The sequence below is a fragment of the Anabrus simplex genome, chromosome 5, assembly GCF_040414725.1.
Source record: "Anabrus simplex isolate iqAnaSimp1 chromosome 5, ASM4041472v1, whole genome shotgun sequence".
In the NCBI taxonomy this organism is placed as follows: domain Eukaryota; kingdom Metazoa; phylum Arthropoda; class Insecta; order Orthoptera; family Tettigoniidae; genus Anabrus; species Anabrus simplex.
The window spans coordinates 191015643-191029833 of NC_090269.1; the positions used below are offsets into that span (position 1 = coordinate 191015643).

Sequence of the window (14191 nt, forward strand, 5' to 3'; positions counted from 1 at the left end):
TTTACTCGGGGAGGGTCACCGCATAGATGTAACGTAACACATGGTTTAAATGGGTCTTCGCCCAACTTGTCAATTGGCTGGCTATTTTCTTATCTCCCCACTCGGGGAAACCTCTCAATAGTGCGAGCGGCCATGGCTCTCATTTGTCTCGTAACAAAATCCCTCATTGGTCCGGTACAATTTCTCCCCAGACTCGTAATTCAACATCGGATAGGCATATCTGCAGCATCTTCGCTTCGGGCTATCCGGAACTAATCATTCAACAAATCACATTATTTAACTTGCAGACCCAAGTTCGATTCATGTGCATTGCCAGGCGTTACCTGCCGAAATTTTCCCAGAAGAATCTTGCTATTCAATGGTGGGGACTGAACGTATATAGTTTATTCTGTGCAACTGAAAAATTATGCCTTATTCTATCGCGACATCCACTCCTATTTTAGGTTGTTTGTCTCTCATTGTAGCCTACTGATCTCCCAGGTCGATACCATATCAGGCACAATTGACCTTACTTTTTGGATGACCGTATCACCTCAGACTCTCTCAAATAAAACAGACAGGAATAACTTCATCTGACAAGACATCCAACTCGCTAAACTGTTACCCTTCCTAGTACTAAGCTAACATCCCTGAACTAATGCATGCATGGCCCTAAGCCTATTTACATGTATACAGTGACTTGCCTGAACGCATGTTTATACTAATATTTACAAAAATACAAATCCTAGATTGTCCTAATTCATGCTAGAACTTATCTGTGATGATGAAACCGTCGCTCATCCTTCTGGGCCATCTGGCATGCTTGACAGGCCATAGCCACACTAGCGACGTCCATCGTCACAGGTCCGCGGGGCGACTCTCGGCTGCTGCTTACCAGACTCGTTCTGTGGGAGGATCCTTTTTCGTACGAGGATCAACTGGAATATGACGATCTATTCCTTGTGAAGTCGGGTTACCGATTACTGGAATCAGTGCACATTGATAATTTAATGAAAAACTTCCAATACTGAAACATATGAGTTGAAAATGCTGTTATGTTTCAGTGAAGCTAGTTGAAGCTCAGTCCATCTATATAAACACTTAGTCACTCCGATGCCTGATTGCGAGTTACTGTAGCCTGCAGCTCCCTGATCGATTCCGTTCACTCACTTTTTATTTATTCGATCAAAATAGTTTACCTAACATTATTACATCCACTTCTATGCTTAGTTTGAGCAAGACGAGCTTAATAAATTCTCTCTCTATTGTCTACAGGCACTTCTCCTATATATTCCGACAATACGCACAGTAACCTCACAGTAACACGTTCAGAGTTCAACAGTGTTCCTCTCTACATATCGCATCCCTTTTATAAGTTCCAAAAGGGACGCGCTATGAGGGAGATCCCCAACAAACATTCCCTTCTCCTTTGTGCCAAATAAGCTTCAGTTCCTATGCTCCATAATAATGTGAATATTAATTAGTCAGAGCACCATTATGGGACATTTTCAGCTAAATACATGTAGAAAATTACATAACAATGCTTTTGTTTTACACTCTCAAACAACAGTTGGCTGGCGTAATTTGCACATCCAAACAGTCATATCTTTCGCTCTTCCACTGGCGGGATTGAGTTAGGCAATTCCCCTAACTTCTGCCACAAGCCTCATTTCTCTCTCATACGAAAACCACAGCCATGTGCGTCGTGGGTGGCTAACTATACTGCTACCCTGAGTGTTCGCGGGCTTTTCCAGTTTTCATACCTCGGTGTTGGTAAATAATATTAATTCAGCGTTAAATATTGGCCCTATCACATAATACAGTATGGTTCAGTGCCTTAATTTAAAGCTGGAATATAGGCTTAATGCCCACCTGGTAACCATAATCGTTAAGGCGTCAAGTCTATGTGATCTGACATCGTTTCGAGTCCCGTTGGTAGAAAAAGTTCGCCATCAGAATATTGGGCGGCGTGGTAGGAAAGGAGGAAATTATACAATTTATGATTACTGGATTGTGTGCCAAAAACCTGCCTGGATTTAATGCCAAACCTCTCCGCAGTATTCATATGGAGTGGAGACTGTTGATGGCGATTCGTCCATCGTATGGAGACTGCTACAGAGTCTGTTTCAGTTACAGAGATTTGCCTCGATGAAGCAATATGTCGCTTGTTACATTTTCAATTGCACTGGTAACCAATTGGGTGACGCCACTTCATAGTGTTCATACACAGTTAGCTCCACGGTGGGCTTATCAATTACAAAATTTCACCAAGAAGTGAAACTGTTCCACAAAGGAACCTAAAGACAGACACAGTTACCCAAAAACCATAATGAATATACAGGGGCTTATTACCCACCCTACTAGGCCTTAAGAAGGAAAAGAAAAAGGTTAGAACAAATACAGGAAATTAATAAAAGGCAAGGAGGCAAAACAGCAGCTCCTTAAAATAATATTCCGGAGATGACAAGAACTCAAGTGGGTTTAAGGCCCAATGACACAGACTAATCCCATGTTAAAAAGGGTGACTAAATGGGGAACATTCAAAGGCCGAGACAAGTTTCCAAATGTATAGGTTGAAAAACTTTGTCACCCAGCACAAACATAGAAGGGGAGACTTCCGAGGGTAACTACTCAAGCTCCCTTACATTAAATTATTTTCCTAGTAGGGAATATAAATGGAGTCTGAAGACTGTGCAGAAGGACCTACATTACAGCAAAAAATGAAAATCTTACATGTCATATTTTAAAGAAAAATGCTGAAATCTTCCTCTCAAGACACACACTGACACACAATATTTATGTTTATTCTGCCATTACCTGGTAGCTCTGGATCTTTTTCAAGCCCCATTGCCTCCTGCCCACTCTAACCTCTGTCAAGTCGTGCACACAATCACTGGAGCAAATCAGACAAGAAGGCCCTAATGCACTCGGCTTATATAGATCCTCAGGGGAAAGTTTTAGACTATATATTAGATTCCAGAATCCAGAAGCTAAATTTTCATTCACTAACCTGAGTTCTGATTGGTTAGAAAACTTTATTACAGGCAAGTGATAGGCAGATTACATTAGAGGAGGAACCAGGTGAAGAGTTGACAGCTTTGACACCTAAAAACAATAACAAGTAAAAAGGTTTACCAACTATAACAAATTAAATTTCTCTGTAGATTAATTGTGACTTAGCCCACCAGATATCACTATAAAATAGATGCAAGAGCCATCTAACCATCGGAGTAGGAAGTTTGACAAAATCATAAGAATTCTTAATCACTGTCAGAGATGGCCATAGTGCAGAAGGCGGACGATTTAAATAGCTGGGGAAGGTGTACCCCTGATACAGAGACATTAAGCCTTGATCAGATCCCTTGGTACTATTCGACAGAAGTAGGCTATGTGCCACCACTGGGTTTCACTATCTGTCTTCTTACTATACCATAATATATCATGTCATTCACTTCATCTCATGAATTACTCTGATGAGGGTGATGCCAGGAAGTAAAAACTCGCTACAAAGATTCATCTCACTTCATACCCAACCTCGTAGAGATACGCAACAAATGTTATACAACAAACAAACTTTAAAGTGTGTCAACTCTGCTTCTTTGGAAACCATATTGGACAGTTTTTTGTTTTTGTTTTTACTTCAGTATCCATTTCGATTGTGCAAGTCCCTGTTCCACACATTTTACATAGCCAAGAACCAGGAAAATCTACTGTATAATTTGGTGTAGAGAGGAAGAGTGCTAGGAAAGTTTCCTGAAGATCGATTATATCAACAACACAATCTTACATTATTTATTCTAAGTAATAAAAATCAATATTGCTTTAGATCTGGTAGTATTTTAGCCTTGAAACTATATTTCATACTTGGGCATTTCAAGCAGCATTCAAATCCTTATAATCTTAAAATGTCTATATTCACATTTAGTGGTTATATTCTCTCATTAAATTTAAAACTTATGAAATGCATTATAGGCATGTAGAAATTTTCAAGAGGTGTAAATGTAGGTTGGTATAAACATCATCTTAACTGATTGAATGTTACAGAGTGGTAAATATAACCCGCACCTTCCAAGGTACAGCTCCTGTGCCTGAGCTAAATGTTGGAGTGCGTCAAGGAGGACAAGAAGTGACTGGGGAGTTGAATGTGAACCCTGGTACACCTCTACAGATGGAGATCTTTCTCGACAAGAACAGTGCTCCCATCTACGGGCTGCTGGTCAGCTACATGCAGGTGTCGGATACGAAGGCTCAGGAAGAAACAATAATATTTAATGGGTAAGTCAGTCTATCTTGAAACTACCCAAGTGGCAGTTACAGTCAAAACTATCTTGATTAGCCATACATAAAGAGAGGTCTGTGAAAGTGGTTTTATATTTTAGTAAAATTTGTTATAAAAAGTGTGAATTCTATGTTATAGGAATCTCGGCAGTGTTATTACATGTTTACCAATCGCATATCTATTACAGATGAAAATGAATATTTACTAATTGAACTGTTAACACTTTGTACACACATATTTACATAGAAATTTACACAAATACAATCATTGTGTTATATTATTGAGTTGTAGCCATATTGCTCGAAATATCTTCAATTGTAAGCTAGTTGGGAAAACCAAAAGCTATAAATCAAAATGCTGTCTATCAGGAACTTTTCATTGAAAATACATTCAACTAATTAACTAGATATAAAGTAAAGATTAATTAATTGCTAGGAAAATGCAACTATCATGAGAATTTTCACGTTCTCTGGTTTCAGCTGTCTTCTACGGTCACTCACCACCACAACATAACATGACATAGAGCGCTCAGCAACCAGATGTGACATAGTGTACCTCACAGCTTGTAGAGTACTGGTGATTGTGATTTATTCATACATCACTTTGAAGCAAATTTCAATATACTGGTATCTGTCTTGGTTACTGAATTAATAGAAAAGTCCAATAGGGTGTAGTCAGTGAACCCCTAGAAATAGATACGTTTATATAAAATGGATTATTACAGCTTATTCCTTTAATAAGCTCTGTATATCCATGCACGTAGTGGTATTTTTGACATCAACACTCTGTTGCTCTTCGGAACCAGCGAAGAGGTTCAATTTCAGAACTATGGGAGCTGGGCCGTGAGACGTAAGGAGGGTGTACAAGGCGAGGGGCTGTGAGGAGCAGGGAAAACATAGCCTAGGAATCACTGGCGACTGGACTGGTGATAGACACGAATTACATCAAGCAGTTCTGAAACTAGCCGAAGCACTGTCAGAGCACGCGGTGCATTACCAGGCATTACCTGCCGAGATTTTCCCAGAAGAATCTTTCTATTCAATGGTGGGGACTGAACATACACAGTTTATTCTGTGCAACTGAAAAATTGCATGCCTTATTCTATCGCGACATCCACTCCTATTTTAGGTTGTTTGTCTCTCATTGTAGCCTACTGATCTCCCAGGTCGATACCATATCAGGCACAATTGACCTTAGTTTGCCGTCTGTGGTAGGTTTTGGAGGGGTTTTAATTTGACAATTTTGCATTTCTGATGTAATTAACTTCAATGAGCCAGAATATTTTGGCAACTAAATTTTGTATAGCATGAATAGGCATACGTAGCCTAAATTTATGTAATTAATGAAACGTTTCATTAGTAAGTGGTGATGGTGATTATTGCTTTAAAAGGAAGTACAACTAGGCAACCATCCTCTATATAACACTAATCATAGAGAAAAATGGAAGGGATCCTACACTTTGAAAATGGTGTTGGCCAAAGAAAGACAAAGGCCACGAAGGGTGTGAAAATAAAACACTCCCTGGGCCTCGAGTGCTCTAATACCGTCAGGGTCTGAAAAGAACAAGACTTGATCAAGGGAGGTCAGATAGGATAGATGAAAGTGAGGAGCCTGGTGCAAGTAAGTGGAAGCAATGCCAGGACTCAGCTAAGGGGCCCATGATTGCCAACCCATGCTCCCAAGTCGAGAGCCCCTGGAGCTTTTCATTAGTAATGCATGTTCTATGAAATATAAGCAGCAAAATACATCAATACCTAAACAGCAGCAGTCTGCCGAACATGTTCTTGAAGAAGTTATTTGTACGCAAGCAACGTTTCCAAAATCAGAGGAAATTGGATCACCTTTAAGTAATTGCACCTCATATTCTCTCTTTCATCTTCATTGTTTTGGTAACTTCTTCGAGCTGTAGGCGTGTCCCTTCAAAGGAAAGTCGTGTTTCTAATCAAGCAACGTCACTATTTTACATCTATGTAAACATCAAGTAACAATAAATCTCAACACGTTATTTTTGACAGCAGTGAATCCCCAGACACTTTATACACGCGCTGCCACTGGTGATAGTTGGAGGATTCTAGGTGTGGATTCAGAAAGGAATACAACTGCTTCTTAAAAAACTATATTGAAAAACATGCCAATATTACTTAAGGGTCAAAGTACAAAATACACAAAATACGAAAGTACAGACTTTAACTTACATTGATATTTTAGAGTATGCTGGTGAGCTGAGTAGCTCAGTGGGTAGAGCACTGACCTTCCGAGCTCAGGTTGACAGGTTTGATTCTACTCAGTCTGGTGATATTTGAAGGGGCTCAAGTGTGTTAGCCTCGTGTCAGTAGATTTACTGGGCATGTAAAAGAACTCCTGATGGACAAGATTCTGACATCTTGGCATCTCCAAAAACTGTAAAAGTAGTTATGGGGTTCTAAAAACCCAAAATATTACTATATTATGTTGAGTTCAGCATAGAGTATTTATATTTGTTGATGAAAACAATATGTGTATATATCAGCTCCTCTCAGTGTATAACATTCTATATCCATTGCAGATGTTCTGTAGACCCATATTTGTTCGAGAACTTCAACACTGTTGATGGCGACTTTCTCTCAGCCAAGTTCCGAGCTTTCAAGTTTCCAGAGTCTACCTACGTACTTTTCAAGGGTACAGTGAATGTGTGCTTGGATAAGTGTCGAGGAGTGAGTACATGAAAATAAAATTTTTCAGCTCTAATGACAGTTGTCAAACACAAAATTTTCATTTGATGCTTCCTAATTCATATATTAAATTATTTCAATGTCGCACCCTAATGTTGAAATAATTTTCTTAAAATGCTTAGAATAGGTTTCTGTAATTTTATAAGACAAATGTTGAAATTTAAGAAATTGAAATGTGTTGTTGAATTAGAATCCATGGTTTTCCAAGGAAGGCAAGCATATCTGCTGCAAGTGAGAACATAAAAGTTGACTGTCTGTGATGTGTGCAGGTGGAGTGCAGCAACGGACAGGTGGGATATGGACGCAAGCGTCGAGAAGTTAATGCCATGCCCGCTGACCCAAATAAGGTATTCGAGGTCACCATGACGACTTTCATCAAGGTGAACTATGAAGAGGATGAGCTGGGGGAGCAAGGTAGGTATCCAATTGCTAAAATGATAGCTTCCTATTAAAAATCTGAGAGCATACTTACAGTAAATCTCTGTCCTATTAACCCAGATATGCCTGAAGGTACTTCCCTTCAGATTTTTAAAATTATCATACATATATTGCTCTTTTTTAATATATTTCATGTTACATCAGTTGATATGATTATGGATTTTGCACACGTATGAGTAATTAGGTGTTCCATATATGGGATGTATATGCATAATACTGATTTTGCGCAATGTTATAATAACGTTAAAAGCAATTCTTTTAATTTGCAAAGACCAAAAACTGAAATGTTTTCCTGTTAAAACAGGTCATATGTGAGCCAAGGGCCTCGATGTTTAAATTGTATATTTGGCTTCTTGGTCCTTAGGGCCTGTTTTAAGAGTACATTGCCCAGGTCTATAGAGTAGCTAAGGAGGATAGTAGATTTGGTCATCTTTATTATTTTATTTATATGAGATCTAATGAGCAAAATAGAAAGTTTGCATTGCATCTTTTTATTAGATTTCAGTTTAGGAGGTCTGGTCATCATTCATGAAGTTTTGTATTGGAAAACTTGAAATTTGGAAAGTGGAGTTTTAGGAATATAGCTTCAGGCTTCGCAACTATACAGCAGGATGGGCCTGATACATGTTAAGTAAATGTTTCTCTTAACATTAGAGGAGAAAAACTTATTAACCAGCAGAGGTCTCAGGTAGGCCACTTGTGCCGATGCTCCTTGCAGGGCATGCATTTTTTCTTTTTTTACAAGTTGCTTCACAATGCACCAACACAGATAAGTCTTATGGCAATGATGGGACAAGAAAGGGCCAGGATTGGTAAGGAAGCGGTCATGGCCTTAAGTTACAGCCCCAGCATTTGCCTGGTGTGAAAATGGGAAACCATCTTCAGGGCTGCCGACAGTGGGGTTCGAACCCACTATCCCCCAAATACTGGATACTGGCCGCACTTAACCAACTGCAGATACCGAGCTCTGTACACAGCCTGCCCTATATTGTGTCCATTGTTAAGAAGAGAGACGTAATTTTGCGGGTCCAGAATAATATGACATTGTTGTATAGTAAGATGACAAAATTTAGGCCATCTTTTGGTGAAGATAATTGCCTGAGTTTTACAGCATTTCTTTTCAACTTGTTTTGGACACACCACTTCCAAAACTTTGAAATCTATTATTGCAATACGAAGACAGCATGTCCATTTCTACTCTTAGAAGTGTAAATGGCAGTGTCATCTGCGTACTGCTGGTCCTCCACTGCTTGATGGGTTGAAAGATCATTCACATATAGGATTGGGGAAGGGACTTCACTCTGTGGGGAGAAAGTATCCCATTTTTAAACATGCAGAAAAGATGTTGGCAAAAATTATTACTGCCTTATATAACAGTGATTAAATTTCCTTGTTCGATACCCTGTAATCATCGGGAGACTACTTCTCATTTAGGCAACCCTGCAGACCTCTGCAGGCTTTATGACTGCAATGCAAATGTCTGGAGGCCATTGTTGCTTGAAAGATGAGGCTTTTCTGTGCATTTCATGGTGCCATTGTTCGTTCTTGTTATCGTCAGAAATATCATGAGTTGAGTCTGAAAAAGCCTCAACGTTATCATAAGGGGAGAACGCTAGTCCATTTTGGCCACAAATTGGATGCCAGGGGGGATTTAGTCAAGCCAGACTGTGAGAAACCTGTCAAAAATCACGGTCTGATTCATGTTCTGAGAGAGTACAGTAGAATTTCCATCATTTTTCAATCTTACATTCCAGCAAACGGTTGCAGACTTCCAGGGCTGATTCCCAATATTCAACCTGGTCAGCGGGATCATGGTATTTTTGCCATCTTTTCCTACATCTAGTCTTAATGTGGATCAAATCCTTAAGGAGACCTGGCGTGGTGTCGTCTCTAGAGATAGGGCTGACTGAAACCTGGGCTAAGAAAAGTTCATATTTATGTCTTGACCAGCACACGTTTCCTGGGGAGTCTGCCTATTTTGAAGGCTACCCAGATTAAAATTATTATTAATCTGGTGGAATGACATGATGTAACACAATAATCTTTCAGGATGCTACACCTGCCATCATTGCGACGGCCATTGTCGTACGTAAGAATTGGCACTAGATTTCCAGTGGTACCAATAATATATCTATGAGCATTGTTCATATTATTATAAAGATGCTCAATAGCTCTGTCTACATCATTCTTACTATTAATTACAAAGGGTATCAAATCCTTATTGATAATATGAGAATATGAAATCAACTTGGTGAATGATATGGAATTCCATGGGAAACTATCAATATTAATGGGGCTTATGGAAGAAAGAAAGTAGAACTGGCTGAGTTAGCAGAGGGGATGAGTCTAGAAGTTTCAGGAGTTAATGATATTTGGGTAAGGGGAGATAATGAAGAAGAGATAGCTTACAAAGTGTTCTTGATGAATTTTAAAAGTTAAGGGTATAGCGTGGTGGAGGACTGCTCATCAGGAATATTACTGCACACAACGCAGTTTCTGTTGGGCACATAAATTAGTGAATCGTGTGGATAGATTTGATAGCTGGACGATTTAGGGCGAGTCACCATACGAGGGTGCAGATGAGGAGGAATTTGACTTTTATAAAGCATTGCATGACATTGTAGTCAGGGTCAACAGCAAGCATAGGATAGTGCTAATGGGCAATTTCAGTTCCAGAGTCGGGAATAGAACTGAAGGATCTGATCAGCAATTTCAGTGCGAGAATTGGAAATAGAACTGAAAGATCTGAAAAAGTGATGGTAAATGTAGGGAAGATATGGAAGCTAATAATGCTATAAACCGACGAAATCCCCGAATGTCTGCGGAATGCACGTACAATTTTGCTATATAAGAAAGGCGATCTGAAGGCTGTGTTGAACTGGCGACCCATCACTATCTGTTCAGTCATTAGGAGAGTAATAGAAAGAGTATTCGACAGTCGCCTATGTGAGTACATCGACTATAATGAACACCAGCGAGGATTCTGTTCAACTCCAGGCACCATTATAAACACTTCCATTCTTGGCGCACTGTTAAAATCTGCTAAACAGAGTAAAGAAGAAATCACGGTAATTTTTTTTTACATTCGAAAGGCATTTGACAATATTGGCCACAGCCACTTTCTGAAAACTCTGCAGTCTGAAGGAATACCCTCAAAATTGGGGGACGTAATTTCCAACCTTCAGACTGGGAACATCGCTCAAATCAAAATGCAGAAGGGTAGAACAAAACCTATATTCATAAAGAGAGGTGTGATGCAGGGATCTTCATTATCACCAGCCCTCTACAACCTAGCCGTAGATCAAATCTTAGATGAGCTAAGCGAAGATAGTCTCTCGCAGCATTACGGGGCATCTCTGTCACCCGAACTACCACCTATAACCATAATGAGCTTTGCTGACGACACCATCATCATCGGGAAGAACAAAGTAACTGCCTTAGAGCTTACTTGACTAGCCCGCAGGAGGTTCGAAGAAATCGGTCTTGATATCAATCCTCAGAAGTGCACAGGGATATGCGTAATCCGAGGCGAGTTGAAGCAAGGGTCGCTATCTGTGGAGGAAGACTGTAGGATTGACTTAATTGGAGATGGCGAACAAATTCGTTACCTTGGAACTACCTTCAGGGACACTCTAGTGTTCGACGAGACTGCTGTCACAATAAGCTCCAACTTGTAACATCGTCGCCACTGCTTAAGCAAGACCAAAAGCTCATAGTACTGAATTCCTCAATCAGTCCCACCCTGATATACCCTTTCCTGATATGCAGTTTCAAGAAAATCCGATAGCGATAAAATGATTAAAAGTGCAAAAAAGGAGATATTGCAGTTGCCGACGGATACTCCAGATGGCATGCTGTACACCGAAAAGAAATACAAAGGACTTGCTCTTTTTAAAACCTCGTGGGAAGTTTACCTACAATGCATTAATGCCTGCAACATCTTGCTCAAGACTAAAAATCCACTCGCGTCGCTTCGAGGGATTCTCACACAGAGAGTCGGGAATGTATAGAACGCTTAAAATTAACAAACGCTGATACCCGGAAAATAATCGCTAAGAACAGCCTGTACGATACTAAGAAGATCCATCAAGAGCTACGAGAACGTGAATTCACCTCCTGGTGTTCACTACCGCAAAAAGGACTTGGTGTACAACTTTACAAGGAGTGCACACCAGCAAACTCTTGGGTGCGAGATCATACCGGACTGTCTTGCAACGAGTGGAGAGAGGCTATAAAGATGACTGCTAATGTTTCTGCGGTGCACTTGATGCCAGGCAGATTCCTGAACAACAACATCTGTCGGCATTGCCATGGAAAGAAAGAAACTCTTGGTAATGTCCTGGGATTCTGATCATGCGGGGAGCTCCTAAGAAACACGCGGCACCACCAGATCAGATCCTTCATTGCCAAAGAAAAGAGAAAGAAAGGATTCACTGTACATGAGGAGGTACACGGACTGGTCATAAACGGTAGTTCACAGACAATTGACATCATAGCCTTTAAAGACAACAGCTCTCAAGGATTCATCTTAGATTCGACTGTCAGGTTCGAGCACCACAGCGGTCAGCCAGAGGAGGTCAATCTAGAAAAGATTAACAAATACAAACCCACTATCCCTTACTACAAATCTAAATACCACCTTCAGGAAATTGAAATAATAGGGATAATGGTTGGAGCTCGCGGTACCATACCCCGTCACTTCGTCGCCACATGGAAGCGCTTCCAACTCCCAATGAAGCTCATCCCCGAAATTGCGACTCTCGTCCTCCGAGGCTCCATCAAGATCCTGAGACACCACCTCTACAGCTACATCTCTGAAATGCCACACTAATTATACTGTTCCTTCATAATTTAGAGTTTTCTTCAATTAATAGATCTGTACAGAAAATTTGATATGTTTTACCTTGTACTTAGTGGCAGCCTGTAAATACCGGAGGTTGTTCCTAAATAAATGGAAATGTATAAGCATTTGCTGGACTTCTGTGCTAGCATGGGATAAACGGTTATGAATACATTCTTCAGGCATAAGGCTATTTACTGCTGCACATGGGAGGGTAGGGGCACCAGATCCATAATGGATTATATCATAAACAACTTTGAATTCAGAAAATCTGTTAGGAATGTGTGGGTATTCTAGGGAATTTTTGATGATCCAGACAATAATAATAATAATGCACATACATGTAAACAAGGAACTATTGAAGATAGTACAGGTATATGCTCCACGGAGAGAATGTAGCATGGAAGAAAAAGATGATTTCCTCAATGAACTGGAAACACATATTGTTGGAGATGGGATCATGATAATGGGAGATCTGAATGTTCACGTGGGAACTGATAGAATGGAATATGAGAATGTTCTGCGCCCACATGGGTATGACGATAGAAATGAAGATGGAGAGAAACTGTTGGACCTTTGTATCAGAAATAACCTGATAATAAAGAACACATGGTTTATGAAGAGGAATAGCCATAACGTAAGCCGATATAGTTGGGATGGACAGTATGGAACACCCATCGATTTTATAATAACAGACCGAGAATGGAGAAGATATGTCATGAATACAAAGATAATCCCCAGTGAAAGTAAGGAAGGTGATCATAGATTATTGATTGTGGAATTAAAACAAGTAAAAATCCCTAAAACTGTACTGAAGAAGAACCAAAGATCAGCATTTGGGAATTGCAGGAGGAGGATTAAAAAATGGCATTCCAAAATTGGATAAAAAGGAAGTTGCCTAACATAGAAATACAAAGTGGAGAAAAAGAGTGGGACAATTTAAGACAGACATTTGTGGAAGCAGCAATTAAGGTATGCAGGAAAACAAAAGCAAATGTTAAGGAAAAGGAGACATGGTGGTGGACAGACAAAATAAGAAAAGAAATAAAAGAAAGGAACAATGTTAAGAAAGAAATGGATAAGGAAAAGCAATAAACGTATCAGAGGGATGAGAATGAGATAGAAAGGTTACATGTGGAATACAAAAGATTAAAACTTCAAGTAAAGAGGAGTATCAAGGAAGAAAAGGAGAAATGTTGGGGAGAGTTTACCAGCAAAATTGAGCAAGATAGTCGAGGAAATCAGAGACTATTATACAGAGTAATAAAATCGAAAAGAATAAATCAAGAAAAAATCAAGGTATTAGAAGATGGATCCATAATACATGACGAAAAGGGTCTTCAGAAGGTGATGGCAAAATATTTTGAAAAACTTCATAATGAGGATGAGTGCTCGGAGGAAGAAGATGATATGAATATGAAAATAATAGATGGAGAAAAAGAAGAGAACCCGATAACATAACTGGAACTTGAAAGGGCAGTGAAAGCAATGACCAAAGGCAAAGCAATTCAATGCTGATATGATTAAGGTAGCAGGAAGCATTGGACTACAGTGGCTATACAGAGCCCTCAATACCATATGGAAGGATGAAAGGATACCTGAAGATGGGCAACAGGGGAGCACTGCACCATTGTTCAAAAAAGGAAATAGGAAGTAATGTGAAAATTATATAGGTATGACCCTATTATCACATGGGCTAAAAATAATGGAGAAAGTCTTAGACAAAGGACTGAGGGATATAATAGAAATGCAGTTAGAGGAAGAACAATATGGCTTTAGACCAAATAGATCAACAATAGACTTGATATTTACAGTGCGAACAATAATGGAAAAACATCTGGAAAGGAACAAGGAAATCATATTTGTATTTTTGGATTTGGATGATACAGTTAGGAGAAAACATGTATGGGAATGCCTACTGAAAAGTAATGTACCAAAATCATT

At 39.6% G+C, this 14191-nt stretch overlaps 1 protein-coding gene across 1 annotated transcript in view; it reads left to right on the top strand.

Moving 5' to 3' along the window:
- The window catches only part of qsm (Zona pelucida superfamily protein qsm), a 267114-nt gene that overhangs the window by 234770 nt on the left and 18153 nt on the right, over window positions 1-14191 (top strand). The window contains exons 5-7 of the mRNA XM_067148424.2: window positions 4024-4254; window positions 6804-6951; window positions 7239-7383. Coding sequence (XP_067004525.2) covers window positions 4024-4254; window positions 6804-6951; window positions 7239-7383 — 524 coding nt within the window. The remainder of the gene's footprint in view (window positions 1-4023; window positions 4255-6803; window positions 6952-7238; window positions 7384-14191) is intronic.